Source organism: Rhincodon typus, chromosome 16 (assembly GCF_021869965.1).
Source record: "Rhincodon typus isolate 14 chromosome 16, sRhiTyp1.1, whole genome shotgun sequence".
Classification (NCBI taxonomy): domain Eukaryota; kingdom Metazoa; phylum Chordata; class Chondrichthyes; order Orectolobiformes; family Rhincodontidae; genus Rhincodon; species Rhincodon typus.
In genome coordinates, this window is record NC_063347.1 from 8,245,938 (window position 1) to 8,270,937 (window position 25,000).

General features: G+C 41.0%; 1 protein-coding gene across 1 annotated transcript in view; it reads left to right on the top strand.

Moving 5' to 3' along the window:
* Positions 1-22,235, top strand: part of LOC125485159 (E3 ubiquitin-protein ligase ARIH2-like) — a 22,908-nt gene extending 673 nt beyond the window's left edge. The window contains exons 2-6 of the mRNA XM_048606680.1: positions 8,354-8,421; positions 11,849-11,912; positions 12,035-12,182; positions 21,084-21,205; positions 22,182-22,235. Of these exons, the coding sequence (XP_048462637.1) occupies positions 8,354-8,421; positions 11,849-11,912; positions 12,035-12,182; positions 21,084-21,205; positions 22,182-22,235 (456 nt within the window). The remainder of the gene's footprint in view (positions 1-8,353; positions 8,422-11,848; positions 11,913-12,034; positions 12,183-21,083; positions 21,206-22,181) is intronic.
* The last annotated feature ends 2,765 nt before the right edge of the window (positions 22,236-25,000 follow it).

Sequence of the window (25,000 nt, forward strand, 5' to 3'; positions counted from 1 at the left end):
CTGTGTATTTTAAAAAAAGGATGTACAAATAGAGCTCTAGATGGCAGACTACAGAGCATTTGCCTAGACTGACCCATTGCCTTTGGGAAAGGAAGAGAGGAAATTGAAGGAAGGAACAACCTGTAATTTACCAAGGGAGAGTAGTAAACTTAACGAAAGCTTGTACAGGCACAGCTTGGCTCTGTGCTAGTTTGAAGGTTGAGTTAAGTGCAATGCAGAAGTTTGGCACATAGGGAAAGGTTACAAACTGATAATGTAACTGCGCTAGAAATCCAAAGGCCTAGAGAAATGGGGGTATATAAATTCAATTGATTAATACATTTGGAATAAAATGAAAGTACTTGATCGTTATAAACATCCATCTCTGGTTCATAGGTTTCCACTCCAAAAAAAATTAGCCTTCCTTACCCGGTATAACCTACAAATGACCCACAACAATGTGGTTGACTTTTAACTGTCCTCTGAAATAACCTGCTGGACAATAAGTTTTATCAAACTGATCCAGAAAAAAATAAATCTGAACTGAACACCCAGCATAGACTTTAGGAATAAAAAAACAAACTGGAAATGATCAGGCTTACTCATGATTCAAGCTGATAGTAATACTGGACAATTACCGGGAGCAAAACCTGCCTTGATCGACCATGTATTTTAGTTTTAGTTTTTGTTCATTCTCTGTTGGTCAGTCACTGAATGCACAAGATACTGGCAGTATGCTCAAGACAAAAGACAAAAGTTTATTATTCGAGTGAAGGGGAAAAAAAAAACTATTTTACAGCATACAAGAACTATCCAAAGCTGTGTCTGTACAACATTGGAAACAAAAATGCAACCCTTTTGTCCTCGCAAACAACCTTCCAGATATTCCAACCTAAGTGAAAGATCAGAGACAAAGGCAGAAATTGTAGGAAAGGGTCAGCAGGCCTGGCACCACCTGTGGATAGAAATCAGAGTTACCGTTTTGGGTGGAGGGACCCTTCCCCAGAACTTCTCAGAACCCCAGTTCAGGAAGGGTCACTCGACCAGAAACATTAATTCTGATTTCTCTCCACAGATGCTGCCAGACCTGCTGAGCTTTTCTAGCAATTTCTGTTTTTGCCTCTGATTTATGGCATCTGCAGTTCTTTTGATTTTTATTTAGTGAAAGATCACCCCTATATCTATAGTAAAAATCCTTGTTCAGCTGGTATGGCTGTAATCTGTTTCTTTTTGGAAAACGTTTGCATTAACTGAAGAAAATAGCATGGAGTTGATGTCTCTTCCTGAGACCCTTAAGCTGCTAACTCAGCTCACTACTTAACGTGTTCCTTAAACTCAAGTCTTCAACACCCTTGCCAGAATGCCTTCCTCTGTCACCTCGACAGATTTGCGCTGCTGAAGCATTTCCTTTATAGATTTCTAAGCCACTCAGGACTTATTTTCAATCCACTTTTTTTTTGGGACCTCTTCTCTTTCAATGAGCCTGCATGCTGGCTGATCTGTTCTGGATTGTTCTGACTTGTGTTACTAGAGTCCTGTTACTAGGAAACAGCGGCTTTTTCTTATTCTATCCTGTTTTTGCCTAATTCACCAAACTGTTGGCCTCAAGTCAATTTGTACACAAGTCAGAACACAATATAGGACAATGTAAAGCAGCCATTCATAAGTACAGGAAATGTATGTTCTTGTGTTAGGTCCTTAAAATTCTATTTCTGTATGGGATCGGGTTATAAGAGGAAGTATTTCTAAGTCGGGAGTACTCTGTATGAGTAATGTTTGGATAAAATACTTCGTCAAGAGATTGTGATGTGTCATTAACTAATTCAAATTGATCTACATTTTTCACATGAAGCAAAGTGTGAACTCAACAAGAAGTGAAAATAAATGCAGTGAGGGATTGGGTCAGGTAGGGTCTTGAAAGACCAGAAGTAGTGGGAATTTTGAAGGTTTTATTTATTTTTGAAGATGAGTCAGGAAAATTGTTGAAGTGGGTATGATAATACTGAATGACAGAATGAGGAAATTAGATAATAGACAATCTGAAGAGAAAATTGTTAATTTCTTGGAAGGTAGCACACTCAGTGTTCACTGCTTGCTATGACTGTTTGTTTATTGTCAGGCTTATTCCATCAGAATTGTGTTTTTAGCATGTTTCTTCTGGTACAGCACTGGCAGAGAACACCTTGTCTAAACAAGTTTAAAAAGAAGCATTGGCCTGAACAAGTTTGACTTGACTGGTCAGAGAGGAATTTCCTAGATTTGTTCCCAGATTTGTTGGCATAGATTTTTATGCATTTTCATTTTTCCAGAAGAATGTTCTGTTTGGGGGGTGTTGTTGAAAATATGCAAACTGTAGTACACACAATGAGTGAGACAAGCTGGATGGTCAAGCGGCTCATTAATGTATTTGTAAAATGTTTTCAGTCACAAGGTTACTTTTGTCTTTTTTTTTTAGCCAAAGTATTTTGGCTTGAGTTATAAGATCTTCCACCAGCTTGAAACATTTTGTAGATTTTTATTGAAACTGGTACAGATCGAAGATGTATTGCTGAATAAAAACCTCATAGCTATTGGCATTTGAGGGAGAAGAGCTGAGGATAACTTTTCAGGTACTGATTCATTTGGTGAAGGGCCTATACCAGTCATTAACCTTTGACATGGTAACAAACATTCGCTGTTTCTGTTATTTTTTGTTTTACGGTATTTGTGTTGAAGTAGTTCCTTTTTTATCCTGTTGAGCAAAGTGCAACTGGATTTCAAGGGCTCAGTTTGAATGTGTCTGTCAGAATACACATTGAATCTGTTAACTTCAGAAGGTGATGAAACACCTTTTTTGTATTTTGGATTACGTATGCAGAAGTGGTTGCCCTCAGTTTTTTAAAATTGGTTGAAAAGACAGCTCTTTGCACAGTACAGCCACTCATTGTTACTCGTGGACTTATTTGACAAGAGAGAGTGTGGTTTACAGCATTTTTTTTTCCTGTAGATTGAATGATTCTTCAGTCACTTGCCTCTTGCCACATTGGGTTCCCATTAAAATTGGTTAGCTTATAAACAGCTTAGGGCTTTGGGCTTGGGCTCCTTATTGAGTGGAGTTCTGATTTTTAGTTGGTTATCTAAACTAGAAGAATGTTCTGTCCTGTGCCATGTTTTTCAATAATTTTTATATTTCCTACTTATTAAGATGGTGTTAGATCCATTCTGTGGGACTAATCATGACAGTATTTTAGTTATGTCATGAATCACTGGTTAGTGTACTGGAAGTTGAGCTCCACTATTACCAGATTCATCGCAAATGTGAAAAGATTCCGTCAACTACCCAAAATTCCCAGTGTTCCTGACTGACAAATTTGGGGTAATGCTAGAGTTCATTGCAATCAGCTGATAACAGAGCATTTCGAAAGGCTTAACAGGACAAAGCCAGCATGGGTTAATGAAAGACAAATCATGCTTTACAAAACTCCTGGAATTTTTTTGAGGACGTGACTAATAGCACAGATAAGGGAGAACCAATGGATGTGATATGTTTGGACTTGTAGAAGGCTTTTGATAATTAGCTCATTAGAGGTTAGTGGGCATACTTAAAGCACATAGGATGAGTATAATATATTGGCATGGATTGAGAATTGGTGGTCAGACAGGAAACCAGATTGGGAATAAATATTTTTTTTCTCTGAATGGCAAGCAGTGACTCATGGGGTACCACAAGGATCAGTGCTTGAGCCCCAGCTGTTCACAACATATATAAATGACCTTGCTGGAGGAACAAATGTAACATTTCCAAGTTTGTTGACAATACAAAACTGGGTGGGGTTGAAGAGAATATAAGAAGACTTCAAAACGATTTAGACAAGTTGAGTAAGTGGACAAATACATAGCAGATGCAGTACAATGTGGCTCAATGTGAAGTTATACACTTTGGTCTGAGAAGCCGATAGGAAGAGTATTATTGAAATGGTCATACTGATGTGCAAAGGGATCAGGGTGTCCTTGTAATACCAGTCAACAGAAGTAGATAGGCAGGCACAGCAAGTAATCAGGAAGGCAAATGATACATTGGCCTTCATTGCAAGAGGGTGTGAGTTCAGAAGTTGGGATGTCTCAATGGAGTGTTGCATGCAGGTTTAGTTTCCCAATCGCAGAAAGGATATATTTACCATAAAAGGAGTGCAGATGAAATTCACTAGACTCATACCAGGAATGTCATATAAGGAGAGATTGGTTTGACTGGGCCTGTATTGATTAGAGTTTAGAAGGATGAGTGAGGTTCATAGAGTCACAGAAATATACAGCACGAAAACAGACCCTTCGGTCCAACTCGTCCATGCCAACCAGATATCCTAAATAAATCTAGTCCCACTTGCCAGCAATTGGCCCATATCCTTCTAAACCCTTCCTATTCATGTACCCATCCAGATGCCTTTTAAGTCTTGTAATTGTACCAACATCCTCTATTTCCTCTAGCAGCTCGTTCCATTTCACGCACCACCCTTTAGATCCCTTTTCAATCTTTCTCCTCTGACCTTAAACCTATGCCCTCTTGTTTTGAACTCCCCCATCCCAGGGAAAAGACCTTGTCTATTTACCCTATCCATGACCCTCATGATTTTATAAACCTCGAAAGGGTCACCCCTCAGCCTCCGATGCTCCAGTGAAAATAGCCCCAGGATCTAATTGGAAAAATATAAAATTCTAACTTGGTTGGATGCGGGGAGGATGTTTTCCCTGGTTGAGGAGTCTAGTACCAGTGGGCAAGTATCACGATATAAAGTAAACCATTTGGGACTGAGGTGAGAAAAACTTTCTTTACTCAAAGGGTAGTAAACCTGTGGAATTCTTTACTACAAAAGGCTGTGGAGGCCAAGTCACGAATATATTCAAGGAAGAGATTTTTTAGAATTTAAAGGCATCGAGGGGATATAGGGAGAAAGAGGATCAGCAATGACCGTGTTGAGTGGTGCAAGCTTGAAGGGCCTCCTTGTTTCGACAGCTGTTTATTGATTTTAACCTTGGGCAGTTAGAAAATATGAATTGTCAGCTTAATATTCTATAAGTTGTCTCTCTCCATTCTTAAATTTCCCCTTCACAAATGGACAGATCACAAGATATGGACATTCAAAGATCAGGGAAACAAAGTTTGATAGAACTAACCTGGGCTATTGAAGTTCATAGAATCATATCATAGAATCCCTACAGTGTGGAAACAGGCTGTTCAGCCCAAAAGGTCCACACCGCCCCTCCAAAGGACATCCCATCCAGACCCAGCCCCTTACCCTTTCCCTGTTACCCTCCATTTCCCATGGCTAATCCACCTAACTTACACACCCTGGAAACTATGGACAATTTAGCATGGCCAATCCACCTAACCTGCACATCTTTGGACTGTGGGAGGAAACCAGAGCTCCCGGCAGAAACCCATGCAGACACTGGGAGAATGTGTGGAGTTCTTACAGACAGTCGCCCGAGGGTGGAATCGAACCTGGATGCCTAGCAATGTGAGACAGCAGTGCTAACAGTGCAGCAGTGGATTTGTGAGAGACAGATCATGCCTCACAAACCTTATTGAATTCTTTGAAGAGGTGACCAAACACGTGAATGAAGGTAGAGCAGTGGATGTGGTATACATGGATTTAAGTAAGGCGTTTGATAAGGTTCCCCATGGTAGGCTCATGCAGAAGGTAAGGAGGCATGGGATAGGGGGAAATGTGGCAGATTGGATTCAGAATTGGCTGACCCTTAGAAGACAAAGGGTGGGAGTGGACGGAAAATATTCAACATGGTGCTCAGTTACGAGTGGTGTACCACAAGGATTTGTTCTCGGTCCTCTTCTATTTGTGATTTTTGTAAATGATTTGGATGAAGGAGTGGAAGGCTGGATCAGCAATTTTGCAGATGATACGAAGGTGGGTCGAGTTGTGAATAGTGCGGAGGGCTGTTCTAGGTTACAAAGGGACATTGACAGGATGCAGAGCTGGGCTCAGAAGTGGCAGATGGAGTTTAACCCTGAAAAATGTGAGGTGATTCATTTTGGAATGACAAATTTGAAAGCAGAATACAGGGTTAACAGAAAGATTCTTGGCAGTGTGGAGGAGCAGAGGGATCTTGGGGTTCATGTCCACAGTTCTCTGAAAGCTGCCACCCAGGTGGATAGAGTTGTTAAGAAGGCGTATGGTGTGTTAGCTTTCATTAATAGAGGGATTGAGTTCAAGAGCCGTGAAGTTATACCGCCAGCTATACAAAAGCCTGGTTCGGCCACATCTGGAGTATTGTGCCCACAATACTCTGGTCACCTCTGAGTGGAAGCGTTGGAAAAGGTGCAGATGAGATTTACCAGGATGTTGCCTGGAATGGAGGGAAGGTCTTATGAGGAAAGGTTGAGAGCGCTAGGGCTTTTCTCTTTAAAACGATGAAGGATGAGAGGTGACTTGATAGAGGTGTACAAAATGATCAGAGGTATAGATCGAGTGGACAGCCAGAGACTTTTTCCTGGCATGGAGGTAGCTATTACGAGGGGACATAATTCTAATGTGAGTGGAGGTAGATACAGGGGAGACGTCACAGGTAGGTTCTTTACTCAGAGTGGTAGGGGCGTGGAATGCATTGCTGGAGAGGGTAGTGGAGTCGGCTTCATTTGGGACATTTAAGCGGCTATTCGACAGGCATATGGATGATAATATATGGTAGGGGTGGAGGTTCGATCGACCTTAGGTTTAGGGTAAAAGTTCGGCACAACATCATGGACCGAAGGGCCTGTACTGTGCTGTACTGTTCTATGTTCTAACCACTGTGCTCCTGCAGACCTATTCTATCTATGAAGTTGCTGAGTTTTCTTTTGGTTTCTACCAATTCCATCTAATTCTTTGCTATTGACAGAAGATTGTTTGCACACCAATGTTCTCTTTGATTTACTGGTTGACATTTTGTCCTTTCACTATCTTTGAAGGTGTTTTATTTCTCTTTTAAAGGGAGTTTGCAGAAAACTGTTAAGTAGAAGACAACTACCTGTTGCTGAAGGTTTTTTTTTGTTGCTTTCACACAGACTTTTCAGAACTGTTATTTTGCAGTCTTTGTTTCTCTGCACTTGTCCTACAAAAGCTTTTTATCTGGTCAGAAGCCAATCAGAACATGTTGTCAAGCAATTTTCCCTGATTCGGATCCCATCAACTCCGTGGTCTCTGCTTTTTACCTCATTGTTCCAGGAAAATGCAATACACAATAAACTCCCAATGTACTCAAGTAAATGCAGTTTTTAACATTGCAGTCATCTCTGTGCATCGTCTCCTTGGTTTAAAGCAATCTCTTCTTCTTTTAGCTTTCAGTCAAAAAAAAGGAAAATGAAAAGATATGGTCTTTACAGGTACTAGAGACCAAATTCACATACTCTTCTGGTTTGACGTAGTAGTTGTTGGATGTCGAGCTAAGCCTCTGATAACGTTCTCAAAAATGGCTCTCATCCTTATGATTCTTTATTGTTCCTCTTGTGGATGTTTTAATTGTCTCTCTAGTTGGGATTTCCACGATTGCTGCATGAGATTTCCTCAATCAAATGCCATATTATGGCACTTGTTTTGTTTTATTCCTGTTGGAGACTAGGTTAAAACTCCATTGCATATTTCACCAAGCACACTGACAGCCAACAGAATGTAATTGTAATTCCCTTTAATTAGGGCTTGGACTGCTGCTGACAAGAACATCTGCTGAATTTTTATGCCAAGTAGCTCCCCCTCTCCTATCTATTTGACAAAAAAAGTGACGTTTTGCTGTACATGGGAAAATACTGCAATGTCATGTGAATTGAGTAATGTCAATATGAAAGCTACTTTTGAGTGATTGTATTTATGCCTTACATTACCGTGACAATATAGAGTTAAAGGAGTGTCTATTATAATGTCAAGTAAACTTGGGCAGCATGGTGGCTCAGTGATTAGCACTGCTGCCTCACAGCGCCAGGGGCCTGGGTTCGATTCCCCATTTGGCAACGGTCAGTGTGGAGTTTGCACGATCTCCCTGTGTCTGCATTTGTTTCCTCCGGGTGCTCTGCTTTCCTCCCACAGTCTAAAGCTGTGTAAGCTAGGTGGATTGGCCATGCTAAATTGCCCGCAGTGTTCAGGGATGTGTAGATTAGGTGGGTTTGGGGAATGTGTCTGGGTGGGATGCTCTGAGGGTCGGTGTGGACTTGTTGGAACGAAGGGCCTGTTTCCACACTGTCAGGATTCTATGGATCTATAAATAAAGTTGGCTACCCAGTCAAGCTGTATGTGGCAGTACAGAAAAGATTGTTGCGTCAGAGCTTTGGAGTGGTGTGAGACTTGATTTATTTGTGACATACCCTATCAAATTTGTTTGTGTCTCATTCACTCCTGTTTATTTTCAGGTTCAACCATCTGTAGCAAAGCTTATTTTAGTTAACTTTCATTGGAAAACCTCTGATATTTCAGAAAGGTAAGGAATATTCCTCCTCTGTTCTAAGGTTACTTTGTATTTGCAACCTGGTACATCTCCACAGCAACCTCACTTGTCATCTCGCTCTAATTCATGATTTTTTTTTTGCCAATAACACTCGTTTTATTTAAACCATCCTGACTACAGCCTGTTCATATTCATACTGTGTAAGTTGTGTGCAATATATATGTAGAAAAAATGTGGAATATATCAAGCTTATTATTTGCAGAAATTAAAAACATAAGTGAAGTGCTATAAATGTCTAAATCTTGCTCTCTTGGACACTTTGATTATAGTGAGTTGTTTTTAGTTCACCTTGGATGGAGATGTCACCAACTGAGAGAAGAATTTACATATAATTTGAGAAACCAAGGTGAAAATTGTGTGTGATAAAAACCACTTTTTTTGGTATGTCAGACAGTTGGAATCAGGTAATGGCAACCTTGTTTTTAAAAGGAAGGAAAAGCAAAGGAAGGTGAAAAGCACTGTAGTTTTCAAGTTCCAGAAAAGTGAAATGAATGGAATGTGTGTCAAAGTCATGACCACCTCTTGATTTAAGCTCTTGCCAGTTCCTCCATTTTTTGCGGCAAGTCCGTTTCAGTATGAACTCTTGAAGCCTCCTGAGCTGCTGATACCAGAGAGACTGTTCCCGATTGGAATTTTCACTGTTGAAGGAGGTGTATTATTTGTTCCAAGTAACAAGAACACATCCATTTGGGTGAGGTTGTTCTTTAACTGCCACTGTAGAGCCATGTAAATGTTCTTCACTTCTGCATCTGCTAGCTGCACTCCATTTTTCAGTGGTGTCCTGGATTATGTGGTATTGGTAACCAGTAGTTGTGAACTGGAGGTCTAAACTGAAATTTGATCTGTTATACCCTGACTGATAATTTTGCTTTTTCCTTTAAATATACATAGTGAGCCAAGTTAGCATATCTAACGAGAAAAGAGGAGTTAATGCTCGATTTGTATCTCTTACTGAGAAACACATGGGTTTTTGGATATGCCATTGAATGGAATTTATCATGGTTTGAAGATCATGTATGTCGGTGGTGTCTTTTAGGCAGCAGTCCTCATAGAGTTCTGCAGCACAGAAAATCACCGATCGGCCTGTCAAGTCTGTATTGGTCACAAACCACCATCTAATCATTTTAATCCCTTTTTCCAGCACTTGGTCCATCGCCTTGGGCATTTTGGTGTCAAGGCATAGATCTAAATACTTATAATATGTTACAAGGCTTTCCACCTCCTCCACCTTCAAGGCAGTGAGTTCCAGATTTCCACCACCCTCTGGATGAAAAAGGTTTCCTCACGTCCCCTCTAAAGCTCCTGCTCTTACTCTAAATCCATGTCCCCAGGATCCCTCGACCAATGGAAAAAAATTCTTTTTGTCTACCCTGTCTAAGCCCCTCATAGTTTTGTACATCTTAATCATGTTCCCCCCCCACAGCCTCCTCCACTCTGAGGAAAACAACCCCAGTCAATTTAATCTTTCTTCATATCTGAAGAATTCCAACCTGGACAACATTGTGGTGAATCTCTTCTGCATTCTCTCCAGTGCAGTCACCCCTCCTCCTCTAATGTGGATTCCAGAACTGCACATGACCATAGTTGTGGGCTAACCAACTTGTTATGTAGTTCCAGCATAATGTCCCTGCTCTTAACCTCTATGCCTTGGCTAACATAGGCAAGTATCCTATATGCTGCCTTAACTGCTTAACTACTTCAGGGAGTCCATAGTCACCTGCCTGCACACATTGCATGGTTGATCGAGCTATAGGAGTGTTGAATAGAGTTACGTAACTGTGCATGTTTTAATGCGCATTTTCATTATGAAAAACAACCCATTTGGTCTGTGCATTATTTCTGTTCCATGAGTCTCCCAACCCCCTTCATCCAATTCACATCTTTCTGTACCTTTATCCTTCATATTTATTAATTTTGTCTTCTATGCATTGTCAATACACAGCATAGAGGGAGGTCATTCACTCCAGTATTGGCTTTCTGTAAAACATTTTAATCTGTCCCATTGTATTATTACATCCACAGTTATTCAAGTTTATTTCCTTCAAGTACCCATCCAGTTTCCTTGTGAATTTATTCATATTTGCTCTGCTTTTTCTTTATGACAGGTTTAGAGCAGGTCAACAATCTTGAACATGTCTATTAAATATCCTTTAGGTCTCCTTTGCTCCAAAGAGAACAGCCAACTTCTCCAATCTAACTTGTAACTGAAATCCTACACCCATGGAGCTATTATGGTAAATCTCCTCTGTACCCTCAAGCACCTTCACATCCTCCTTAGTGTGGTGACCAGAACTGGGGACACATCTCTGGTTATGGCTCAACCATAATGATTGGCCAGAAATTAGCAAGATTCAGTGTAATTGTGCTGTTTTTCTGCTCAGCACTTTAGTTATGAAGGCCAAGATCACGTGTACTTTGGGAACTGCTGTCAATATATACTTCGACCTTCAAAGATATACATACATATACTCCCAGATCCCTCTGTTACTGTATATGCTTTAGAATTGTGCCATTTCCTCCATATTCCCTCTTCCAATCCCTGAAGGTAAAACATTTTTGCGTTCAACTTTTCTTCATTAAATTCCCTTTGCCCTTTAATCTCTCCTTTTGCAGTTGGTTTGCATCATTCCTATCTAGCATACGTCCATGTGCCATCAGCAAATTTCGAAATGTTCATCTGTATTCCAAAATCCAACTTATTTCTGTATATCAAAAAGACTTAGCACAGAGCTGTGGGAGACACTACTGCATACCATGCCCAACCTAAAAAAAACCTTTTACCGTGATTTGAAACCCAAAAATGTTGGAACTCTAATTGGGCCAGGCAGGATACATGGAGAGAGAGCAAGCTAACGTTTTGAGCTTTACTTGTTGCATTCTCTGTCACCACATCCTCTCTTCCATTACCAACCGCCCCCCATTTTATTGGGACCACCTGTTCTTTCCAGTTTAGCAGTTGGAGACACCATTGTTCTGCCATTCTCACATTCCAATCACTTAATTTGCACCTACACTATCAGCACCCTTTCTCCCCCAGTACTCCATCCCCACATGATTGCACAAATGCTGTCCCCTCCAAACTTCACGTCAGCTCTGATGAAGAATCATCTAGACTTGAAACGTTAGCTTGCTGTCTGTTTCCACGGATGCAGCCTGACCTGCTGAGAGTTCTGGCATTTTTTGTTTGCATTATAGAACCCAGCATCTGCTATAATTTGCCTCTACATTAGATTTACCATGACTTGCTTTTTTTCATTCTTAAACCATTTTTCAAAACTCAAGCTGGCTCAGATCTCCTTGTTGCGTGAGGCTCGACTTTGTTCATCAGCCTTTGATGTGGTTCAGCTGAACAGGTGTGAACTAGACAAAGCTACTGTTTAAGTCTCACCTTTTCTTTCAGGCACAAATCTAATCCAACTCAGCTTCTGGTGGAGGCCAGAGTTCAGCCGAAAACAGCAAAAAATGTAAGTGCTTGAAAGGCACAATTGCATTCGGTTTTTAGCAGTTTCAAGAGAACGGAAAGCACTGTTGGCATACGTGATGTTGGTGATCAATGCAGCTTGTGTATTTCATTTTTGTTTCCCAGACGTTCATCCATTCTTCTCATCATTGTGGTGTATGCCTGCAGTCAGTTCGAAAGGAGAATTTATTGTCCTTGCCCTGCCACCATCCGTTCTGCCGCAGTTGTTGGGAGCAGCATAGCACTGTACTGGTAAAAGATGGCATTGGAGTGGGTGAGTCCAGGAACTGATGTTGTGATAAATATGAGGGTTCACAGGAGTTGTACTCCTTCATTTCAGCCTGCAGAGGTTTTGCTGTCTGTCATTCAGATATATTTCTGTCCAAAATGTCTTTTCAAATTTAGGAACAGCCTATGAATTTGGAAACTTCGTTCACCCATCCTCTCCCTCACTGTGCACAGCCAGTTAGATAAGGCATTTCTTTTGGCAGCAGGGTGGCAGAATTTTGGTTAATGTGTGACATTTTCTGAGAGCCTGATCTTGTTTTGACCATCACGGTGAAACGGCAATTTGAAACATTTTATTTTGCGCCTTTGAGAGAACCAGTTATGCTTGACCCTTGTTTCATTTGTTTTGGTTTACTAACCCTCTAATATTGTTGGAAGGGTTGAACTTTTATTTTGTTTCACTTGCTTTAGAGTGAACAATGAAAGTACCTGCATGGGTATCAATTTATCTCAATTACTGACCAAAGAATTGTTTTGAAGTCATTATTGCTGTGGCTTTTCAATGAGAAAACCAGATAGTTAATATCATCAGTGAGTGACAATATAGACAAGTCCTTCTCTACCCAAAATGGAAAATAAAATAGTTCTGAAGTTATTCAACAGTCTGCCAGGTTCCAAATGTTGTTTAATGCCAGATTGCCCTCTTGGGGAGAGGGAGGCAACAGTGTCCTTCAGTCCCTCATGTTTTCTCAGTGAGGTCCCTCCGTTCTGAAGGATTTTGAAAAAGAGATATGGGATTCAAATGTGAACTCAGTTTCCATCTCCAGAAGCTGCGAGACCGGCTGAGTTTCTCCAGCACTTTGTTTTTATTCCAGATCTCCAGGGTTTGCAGTATTTTTTTTCATATGATGAATTGAGACAATTTGTCTCCTATTAGATTGTGAACAATGTACAAATTTTTTTTGTCTTTTTTTTGTCTTATGAATAAATGGTCATTGTTAATTTGTCATGTCGCAACAGGTAGGCTTCAGATTCTAGTCATGCTGCAGGTGCGTACTAGAATCATAATGCATCTTTTGAAAGAGAAAGTTTCAGGAAAGAATATGCATTCTAGAAAATGGTTTGGTGGACCTGAAGTATCTTTAGATTGAAAAGCAAACTAATAAATGCTGGAACAGCCATTAGGGGGAAACAACATCTGAAAATAATAAAAGATTATTGTTTTGAGTTTCTTAGAAATTTTAAAGAACATAGAACAGTACAGCACAGTACAGGCCCTTCGGCCCACGATGTTGTGCCAAACTTTTACCCTCATCTTAAGGTCTATTTAACCTCCACCCCTACCTTATACTATCATCCATATGCCTATCTAATAGCCGCTTAAATGCCCCCAATGAGGCCGACTCCACTATCCTCTCCGGCAATGCATTCCACGCCCCTACCACTCTGAGTAAAGAACCTACCTGTGACGTCTCCCCTATATCTACCTCCACTCACATTAGAACTATGTCCCCTCGTAATAGCTACCTCCACTCTAGGAAAAAATCTCTGGCTGTCCACTCGATCTATACCTCTGATCATTTTGTACACCTCTATCAAGTCACCTCTTATCCTTCGTCGTTCTAAAGAGAAAAGCCCTAGCGCTCTCAACCTTTCCTCGTAAGACCTTCCCTCCATTCCTGGCAACATCCTGGTAAATCTCGTCTGCACCTTTTCCAACGCTTCCATATCTTTCCTGTAATGAGGCGACCAGAACTGGACACAATACTCCAGATGTGGCTGAACCAGGCTTTTGTATAGCTGGAGCATAACTTCACAGCTCTTGAACTCAGTCCCTCTATTAATGAAAGCTAACACACCATACGCCTTCTTAACAAATCTATCCACCTGGGTGGCAGCTTTCAGAGAACTGTGGACATGATCCCTCTGCTCCTCCACACTGCCAAGAATCTTTCCGTTAACCCTGTATTCTGCTTTCAAATTTGTCATTCCAAAATGAATCACCTCACATTTTTTAGAGTTAAACTGCATCTGCCGCTTCTCTGCCCAGCTCTGCATCCTACCAATGTCCCTTTGTAACCTAGAACAGCCCTCCGCACTATCCACAACTCGACCCACCTTCATATCGTCCGCGAACTTACTAATCCACCCTTCCACTCCTCCTTCCAAATCATTTACAAAAATCACAGATAGAAGAGGGCCGAGAACAGATCCTTGTGGTACACCACTCGTAACTGAGCACCATGTTGAATATTTTCCGTCCACTCCCACCCTTTGCCTTCTAAGGGTCAGCCAATTTTGAATCCAATCTGCCACATTTCCCCCTATCCCATGCCTCCTTACTTTCTGCATGAGCCTACCATGGGGAACCTTATCAAACGCCTTACTTAAATCCACGTATACCACATCCACTGCTCTACCTTCATCTACATGTTTGGTCACCTCTTCAAAGAATTCATTAAGGTTTATGAGTCATGATCTACCCCTCACAAATCCATGCTGACTATCATGAATCAAACTGTGCCTTTCCAAGTGATCATAAATCCTATCTCTGAGTCCTTTCCAATAATTTGCCCACCACTGACGTAAGACTAACTGGCCTGTAATTTCTGGGGTTATCCCTGTTCCCTTTCTTGAACAAGGGAATGACGTTTGCCTCTCTCCAATCTTCTGGCACTATACGCGTGGACAGTGAGGATGAAAAGATCACCACCAAGGGCCCTGCGATCTCTTCCCTTGCTTCCCATAGAATCCTTGGATAAATCCCATCAGGCCCGGGGGACTTATCTATTTTCAAGTTCCTCAAAATTCCCAGTACATCTTCCTTCCTACATCGACCTCCTCTCACCTACCAGCCTGTTTCACACTGTCCTCCTCTACAACTCGGTCCATCTCAGTTGTGAATACCGAAGAAAAGTATTCATTAAGGACCTCTTCTATCTCTTTAGGCTCCGTGCGCAAATTCCCTTTACAATCCTTGATCGGCCTTACCCTTTCTCTGGTCATTCTCTTATTCCTCACGTACGTGTAGAAAGCCTTGGAGTTTTCCTTGATCCTATCTGCCAAGGTTTCTCATGCCCCCTTATAGCTCTCCTAAGCCCTTTCTTCAGCTCCTTGCTGGCTAACTTGTATCCCTCTAGAGCCTTTTCCGTTCCTTGTTTCCTAAACCCTATATGAGCATCCTTCTTCCTATAAACCAGTCGTTTGACCTCTCTTGAGAACCAAGGCTCCTTCATTCGACCACATCTTCCCTGCCTGCTAGGGACAAACATATCGAGCAGAGGCAGTATGCATTCCTTAAACAATCTCCACATTTCAATAGTGCTCTTCCCTGACAGCATCTGTTCCCATTTTATGTTACCCAGTTCTTGCCTAACAGAATTGTAATTACCCTTCCCCCAATTATAAACCTTACCCAGCTGTATGTACCTATCCTTTTCCATGACTATTGTAAAAGTAGCAGAGTTATGATCGCTACCGCCAAAATGCTCTCCTACCAACAGGTCTAACACTTGGCCTGGTTCATTGCCAAGCACCAAATCCGAAATGGCCTCTCCTCATGTTGGTCGATCTACGTACTGTGTCAGGACAAAATCCGCTCCATCTAAACTATTACAACTAAAACGTTTCCAATCAATGTTTGGAAAGTTGAAGTCACCCATGACGACAACCCTGTGACTTCTGCACCTTTCCAGTATCTGCCTCCCAATCCGCTCCTCCACTTCTCTGCAACTATTAGGGGGTCTGTAAAAAAAAAAAAAAAAACCCCAACAACGTGACTGCTCGTTTCTTGTTCCTGACCTCAACCCAAACTGACTCTCTAGACATATCATTCTTGAACTGCCTTTCAGTAGCTGCTATTACTAGCCCTGACTAGCAATGCCACTCCTCCACCTCTCTTTCCACCCTCCCTATTTCTTTTGAAGCATCTAAATCCTGGAACTTCCAACAACCATTCCTGTCCCTGAGTTAGAGATAGTAGGAACTGCAGATGCTGGAGAATCTGAGATAACAAGGTGTAAGAGCTGGACGAACGTCAGCCTCGAAACGTCAGCCTTCCTGCTCCTCTTATGCTGCTTGGCCTGCTGTGTTCGTCCAGCTCTACACCCTGTCCCTGAGTTACCCAAGTTTCTGTAATGGTCACAACCTCGTAGTTCCAAGTACTGACCCATGCTCTAAGTTCATCCGCCTCATTTCTGATACTTCTAGCATTGAAGTATACACACCTCAAAGCATCTCCGTGTCCACAATTATGCTCCATCGACCGCATTTCTTCATTGACAGCCTCACTCCCTGTTGTGAATGTTGGAAGGCTGAATACCTCATCCTCTGAATTACAAATCCAGTTCCCCACCCCCTGCCAATCTTGTTTAAACCATCCCGTCTTGCTCGAGCAAACCTCCCTCCCAGGATATTTGTGCCCTTCCGGTTCAGGTGTAGCCCGTCCTTACTGTACAGGTCCCACCTTCGCCAGAATGTGCTCCAATTATCCACATAATGGAAGCCCTCCCTCCTGCACCAGTCCTGTAGCCACGTGTTTAGCTGCACTCTTTCCTTTATTTCTTACCTCGTTATCATGCGGCACTGGTAGTAATCCAGAGATAACTACCCTGTTGGCCCTGGACTTCAGCTTCCAACCTAACTCCCTGTACTCGTTTTTCACATTCTCAGTCCTTTTTCTACCTATGTCATTGGTACCGATGTGTACCATGACTGCTGGTTGCTAACCCTCTCCCTGAAGACACAATCCAAGACGTCACGGACCCTGGCACCTGGGAGGCAACATACCATCTGTTCATCTCGTTCGCGTCCACAGAACCGTCTGTCTGTGCCTCTTACTGTTGAATCCCCCACTACAGTTGCTGTCCTATTCTCCCCCCTTCCCTTTTGTGCCACAGGGTCAGGCTCAGTGCCAGAGACCTGTCCGCTATGGCTTTCCCCGGACACCGCACCCACGACCACCCCCCACCCAACCCCTTTCCCCTTCCTGACAGTCACCCAGCTACCTTTTTCCTGTACCTTGGGTGTGATCACCTCCTTATAACTCCTCTCTATCACCCCCTGGATCCCGAATGATCCAGTTTCATCCAGCTCCAGCTCCAGTTCCCTAATGTGGTTTTTGAGGAGCTGGAGTTGGGTGCATTTCTCGCAGGTGAAGTCAGAGGGGACACCAGCAGTGACCCTTAGCACCCACGTTCTGCAAGAGGAGCATGTGACTGCCCTAGCTTCCATTCCCTCTACTGTAGATTTCCAGAAGAATAAAAAAAGCCCTTACCTTACCGACCCTCCATACAGTCTTTTTTTGGTTAGAGGAGGAATGAACTGCAATGGAGATCCATAATGGTGAACTTTCTTTGCCAAAATGAGTTGAGATCAGTTTATTTCCAGTATTTACTGTTCCCAAATGCATCTGAGTAGGTGACTGACAAGGTGTTGGAGTAAGTAGTGTGATTTTATATAATCCGGTCGACATAAAGTTAATTTAAAATTGGGAATCTCGCCTTTTTCTTCAAAGCTTCCATATAGTGTTCTTTGGTATATTGTTGAATGCATGATTATATGTTGCACTTCAGATCCTTAATAATAATAATAAAGTAAATTAGATAAAGCAATCAGTGTAAAAAGAAATGCTTGCAGCATCCAAGTGTGTGGGTCATCTGAAATACGGCAGTAAATCCAGTCTAATGACTGCCTTTGGAATACATCAAGAATCCTGTTATGGACCAGTGTTGGTTATCGTGGCCCAGAGCCATTGGCTTCCTAATAGCAATATGTTTCTATTTCAAGTCTGTGTCTCCGAAGGTTTTAATTTCACCCACGCAGGAACCACGGATTTCTGATGTACAGTCTTAATTTAAAACATTTTCATGAAATAAAATTGTGTTGAACAAAAACAAGCCTTTTTACAGTCTGCATGTTTATAAAGATTTAACACCCGATTAGTTTCATTATTATTGAATGAATTGAATTACTTTGCAGTGTGCGCCTAGCTGCAGCAACTCGACAGTGTGCTTTTGTGAATTGCTAGAGGCATGTACTATATGTTATTTAGAAATTCATTAGAGGATTGTCTAATATTCTGGCTCTGGGCGCTTATAGATGTTTTGATTCTTTGCTTGTTGCTGATGCCTGCTGCTGCTTTCTGGCTGGACTGTAATTTCCGCACACTAGGGTTGCTTCTACTCATTATTTCATTTGAGACTTCTACCTAACAGTGAGTTAAACATTTTATTTGTTATACAAGCTTACAGAAAGCCTAAAGGATCCTTGGATTTATAAATAGAGGCATAGAGTGGAAAAGCAAAGAAGTGATGCTATACCTCTACAAATCATTGGTCAGGCTATATTTGGAGTATTGTGTTTAGTCCTGGGCACTTTAGTTAGGGAAGGATGTTAAAGCTGTGGAGGGAGTTCATAGGATTGATTGTCATATGTATCATGATACAGTGAAAAGTGTTGTTTTTCATGCTAAACAGGCAGTTCGTACCATATAAAGCGCATCAGGTAGTGGAATAGAGTGCAGAATACTATGTGACAGCTACGTAGAAGGTGCAGGGAGAGAGATCAGAATTAACATTTGAGAAGTCTGTTCAAAAGTCTGTTAACAGCTGGGAAGAAGCTGTTCTTGAATCTAGTCGTATTGGTATTCAAACTTGTATATCTCTTGCCCGACGGAGGTTTACTTGAAAGATATAAGCAGTGAAGGATTTTACAGGGGAAGATTTAAGACATTGGGTTTATTCTCCTTGGAGCAAAGAAGATTAACAGGTGACCTTATTGAGGTGTTCAAAATTATGAACAATTTTGATAGGATAAAGAAGGATGTTCTTTTACACTAGTTGTTATGTCACAATTTCAAGGGTGTCGGCAAGAGATTACGACGGGGAATGGCTGAACCCCTGTGATAATTAAACGAAAACACAAGCCCCAATCTGTTGTGACAGGAGTAGGGGCTCCCCTCTAATAAGAGAAGCTCGTCTTTCCCCTCGTAATCTATGAAAAAGTGGTTAAAAGAAAGAAAATCCCTGATCTCCACTTTACAAGTAACAAGAAACAATTTATTTATTTAACCCAACAACAAACAAATTAACAAAATTACTAAAAAACGGACAATCCCCCCTTAGACAGCTAAATATTGTCTAACTGGTCTGAATTCTACTGGAATGCTGTTCCATTAAAGACCAGTCCCACTAATATAAACCGAGCTAATAAGAAGTAAGAAATTAAACTTAGTCTATGTGAACCTGGACAGCTTGTCTTCTGGAATATTCTGTCATCACCCGTCTCTTCACAAACAATTTTCCTCAGTTAATTCTGTTGTCAGGGATGTTTTAACTCTATAATTTCTTCGATGAGGACTTTGAGCTAAAATACTGTGGTACCTTTGATTAATTAGATGGGCTTTCTCTGAGAGCTGAATGGTGCTAACTCTGGCAGGTGGCACATGACTCTCTCTTTCAAATGGCAGTTGGCTCTCTCCAATTTTCCAAATGTCCTTGTCTTACATACCCGTAATGATATTATCAAATTCTTATAATATGGTTGGTTTTGAGTTGTCTACACCATCAGATTTAAATTCAATTGGCATTCTGTATTTAGATGCTTCGTTTAAATTAATTGACCAAATTCAAACTTGGTGTCTTGGAAAAAATGCTGCTTGGTTGTTCTGTACAAAATGTTTCCATTCCGGCACACTGTATGCACCTGCATTTATAAACTTCCAAGGACAAGCTCTTAAAGGGACCATGGCACTCTTTTCCCCACGATTATTTTTACCAACAAATTCTAACTTCCTGCCTTCCAATTCATGAATACTGTACCCAATTTCCTAACATAGGAGTGAGATGAGAAACTTGTTTGCTTAGAGTTGTTAAGATTTGGAATGCGTTTCCTGGGAGAGTAGTTGAGGTGGATCTGTAGGAGGTTTCAAAAGAGAGCTGCATATGTATTTGAAAGTGGTGAAGGCAGAGGGTTACAGAGATAGGGCTGGAGAGGGGGACTAGTTGGGTAACTCTTTCGAAATATAGAATATACATATTAGCTGAATAGTCTGAGCTCTATTTGAATTTTGATTCAGAATGTTGATTTCCCATGCTCCCAAACAGCACCACTTCAACAGTTTTGAAGGTAACAAAAATTGGGCTTTTATCCATAGACATTAGAAGTTCTGTAAAATACACGTCCTCTGATAAGGGCCATTAAAATGTCATTTTAAATTCTTTGTCTCTTTCTCTCCCCATGCCTGTCTTCTCTTGACAATTCTGATTCTTGGCTGGAGTGCATGACAGCAAATTTTGGGCATACTCTGGACATTTGGTTATTATGTGTGTAGTGTTTAACCATGAGTTTCACAGGATTTAACCCTGGTGAGCATCACAACTGAGTGTTGCTCATCCATTGAGACACTTTGACTAATGGCTGAAATCTGTTAACTTGGCCAATGATCCAAGCAAAATCACTGTTCTTACACTATCTGCTAGGACCTAAGGTACATGTGGGCAATTTTGGTTCGATTAAATTTGAGGGCAAAAAGTCTTCCCTTTTCCATTACATCTGATGTACAACAGAACTCAAGTACCTCCCCTCCTCAGGCTTTTATGAATATATTTTCGAACTGACCAGGCCAGTTGCTCCTGGCTGAATTTGAAGTCTCTTTGGGATGTGTTTCGCTCATCCAAGTGGAGGCAGAACTGAGGTCTGGAGCATGTGACTTCATAGACATGCTGTGACCATGAAACGTTATTCCTAGGTTAGATTATAGCGCATATAATGTTGCTTCATGAAATTTCTATTAACTGAATTCCTACTTGGGGTCAAATACATCATTGTATGGTGAGCACTACAGGTAGACAGTTTACAAAAGATTTATTTTCATCACCTGATTGTCTAAATTATTGCCAGATTTTGTTTTAATGATTGATTATAATCAGGCTGCATGTTTTGCTAGGTATATCCTGTATGGCGCAAGATTGCCTGCTCCGAACGCCCGAGGACTTTGCTTTTCCTTTGATTTCTAATGAAGAACTTCGAGAAAAATACAGGCGCTACCTCTTCAGAGATTATGTAGAGGTGAGTGATTTTAAACACAGTTTGGACTTTTGGCATATTGCAGATACAACGAATGATATGTTTTGCATGTGTTAAAACCTTGTCAGTGTGAAACACACGAAGGTGATCAATCCTCTAGCTATCTATTATTTATAAATTGAAAGCAAAACCTAAATTATTCTGGCTATTCAGAATCACAAGTGGGAATGTTGTCTTATTAGACCGGTCTGTATGTAAATATGTGACTCTTCTGCCATGGCCCATCTCAAGTTAAGTGATGGAGTTGCAACTGGTGTCAGTACTCTTGGTCTTGACTGAGGTATGAGGTAAGAGTTGTTTGAGGTTCCCATTCAGGCTGGCTGTTCATTGACCCATGGTGCAAAGTATAAGCCAGACAAGAACAAATTGAGCTAGATGCACAAGTCTTCCAAATACCGTTGTGAATAGAATAGACAAGGTATACCAGGGGCTGATGACAGATCTTGAAGTGCAGTGCAGGAACTTAACTACCTTTAGGAGGCATTGGGAAATGATTGGAAAATCATATCGGAGCAATTTAAATATATTTATTTATAAATTTTAAGATTTTGAGCTTGAGATTTTATTTCTCCTGCATCATTCATGTTTCCATGTTTGTTGACCAAGTGGTACAAATCTGGCAATAATATGAAACATAATCTAACATTTTTAAGCTTTTCTTCAGTGATCCTTCTAATTGGTGACTGTTGTGTTTCTGAATGTTGCCTTGAGAGTTGAGTTGAAAGTGATACTGAACTGGCAGCTTTACCTAACTGCTGTTTTACAGACTAGAGAGAGAAATCGTTTTGGGAGTGTGGCTCAGACAATTTTAATTAAATTAAAAGTATCAAATATGTCTCTTCTCCATCATTTGCCCTCAGTTTGCTCCAATTGATCTTTCTTTTACACACAGTCTCTAGTTTAATACAGACTGAGGAAATACATTCATGAATAATAAAACAGTTTTTTTTTGCTGTAGAGGCAGATTGAGGCAATGGGAAAGCAAAGTCTTAAAGTTTCAACAGGAGAATGATGTGCTATAGTGCAGATTGCTTTGGTCCAACAGAATTTTGAACAATAACCATTATCTTGAATTTGCCTTAAAACAGCTCCATTATTGCTTTTCCTTCCTTCCTGCTTTTGTAGTAGGATAAGATAGAAAATTGAGGTGAATCGCAAATGATTTTTGCTCCATATTCTGAGTACTGCTGCTTCAATATATTCCTGAATTTCTGCCACTATTTTGAGGTTTACTGGCTTTGTGGGTTGTAGTGATTGGAATGAGAGCCAGTTGGAACTCATTGACTATGAGATCTTTGGGGTTGTTAACCTGGGCCAATCAGAGATCGCTGGCTGACAGATGTAAACAGGAGATTCACAGAGTCTCCTCAGGTTGTTGACTTGCTCGCCGAGCTGGCTTGTTTTCATTCAGACGTTAATTAACCATTCTATGTGACATCATCAGTGAGGCCTCCGATGAAGCGATGTTATTCTACTCCGCTTGGAATTTATACTGTCTGGTTCGTTACGGTGAGTAGTGTCATTTCTGGTTTTGATCTGTATGGATTTGTATATGGGGTCCTGATATGTATACATCAGAACTGACAACAAGACTCCTATGACCACTAGGAATCACGGTAGCGCACAAGCCTACAACTACTCTATGACAAACACTCAAGGATGAAAGATCCCGTTCCCACAACATGCAGAACCAACATGGTTTACAAAATACCAAGCAATCGCTGCCACAAACATTACATTGGACAGACAGGAAGGAAACAAGCCATCAGAATACACAAACATCAGCTAGCACCAAAATCACACAATGAACTTTCTTCAATGTCAGTACGCTCGGACAATGAAGGCCATCAATTTAACTGGGTCAAGGTAACCATAGTAGCCCAAGCCAAACATAGATATGCACAAGAATTCCTAGAGGCATGGTTCTCAACCCGTAATGCAATCAACAAACATATAGACTCGGACCCCATATACAAACCCATATAGATCAAAACTGGAAATGACACCATTCACCATAATGGACCAGACAGTATAAATTCCAAGCAGAGTAGAATAACATCGCTTCATCAGAGGCCTCCCTGATGATATCACCTAGCAAGGTGATGAAACATCTGAATGAAAATAAACCAGCTCGGTGAGCAAGTCAACAACCTCACCCACAACCCGAGCAACAAAAATTTTTGCTGCAACTTTAAAGAGTCTCCTCAATCTAGGGACAGGCTCGAAGCTGGCTGGTCAGAGCCCATATACTGAGGGGAGGCAATGGCCTAGTGGTATCATCATTGTTAATCCAGAGACCAAGATAACATTCTGGGTTCGAATCCCACTACAGCAAATGGTGGAATTTGAATTTGATTAAAAACTATCTGGAATTAAGAATCGAGTGATAACCGTGAATCTGTTGCTGATTGTTGGAAAAACCCATCTGGTTCACTAATGTCCTGAAGGGAAGGAAACTGCCATCCTTACCTGCTGTAGGTCTGGCCTACATGTGACTTCAGACCCACAGCAATGTGGTTGACTCTCCACTGCCGTCTGGGCAATTAGGGATGAGCAATAAATGCTGCCTATAAGTGACACCCTTATCCCATGAATAAATGTAAGAAAAAAATATGCAAATAAGAGATGTGTTGGTGACAGGCTACCGGCCTCTGCAGTTATTTCGCAGTGAAAAAATAACAAAAAGGGCCAAGTATTTTCAACATTAGGACTGAGAGCTTGGAAGTGATTGGGCAGCTACTTAATAACTGTGAATAATAGAAAATGGATTTGCTGCCCTCCTCCCTGCTAGATGTTTGTGTATCTTCCTCTGAGTCCTGCTGTCATCTTTTCCTAAATGCCATGACAATTAAAAGAATCATTTGTATGAATCCAGCGCAATAAACTCTTAAAAGCAATGTTAGTTCTTATTTGTCAATTGATAGTTAACTGAGAAGTGGTGACGACATATAGATTTGTGATAGGTATTTAATAGAATTTCCCTGCAGCATACAGTGGCCATAAAATAGCTTTTGAACAATGAAATTACTGAGAAATTGAGGGAAGATTTGATTGTGGTAACATTATTAAAAGTTAGTTGCATTGATTTGTCAGTTACAAAAACAGAAATTGCTGGAAAAGCTCAACAGGTCTGGCAGCGTCTGTGGAGAGAAATTAGACTTAACGTTTCAGGACCAGTGACCCTTCTTCAGTTGTCCAACAGATCACTTATGAAACTTTGAAGACTGGATTGCTCAATCTTCAAGCTTGATAATATTACCCAGAAAAACGGTTTTCTATTGTAAATGGCTAAATATGTCTTGATTGCATTGTTAATGGCATGAATGAGAGAATACTAGCTAACTTCATTCGACGTATAAACCTTTGATTATCATCAGGAGAGAATTGCATAATTCAGAACTGTATGTTGAAATTCTTTTGGTTATGACTGGCAGCATTTCTCATGTCCATTAGGTAGTATCTGATGTCAGAATGACCTTAAACAAAGGCATGCCTTTAATTCATGCACATAATTAAAAGCAGAATAATCTCATGAGGACTCCTCTAGATTATCACTTCCTCATTCCAAGTTCATGATTTCGGGTTCTTAGTCTGTCTCCTGCTTTTTCTGTACTTTCACCAGACTGAGCTAATGAAGTGGATCCATTGATGCAAACAAAATTGCTGGAGAAATTCAGCAGGTTTAGTAGCATCTGTGAAGGGAGCAGGAGAGTTAGCTGTCAAAATGACTGTTCAGAACCGAAAGGGGTTTGAAAATAGGGTTTTTTAATGCTTTTG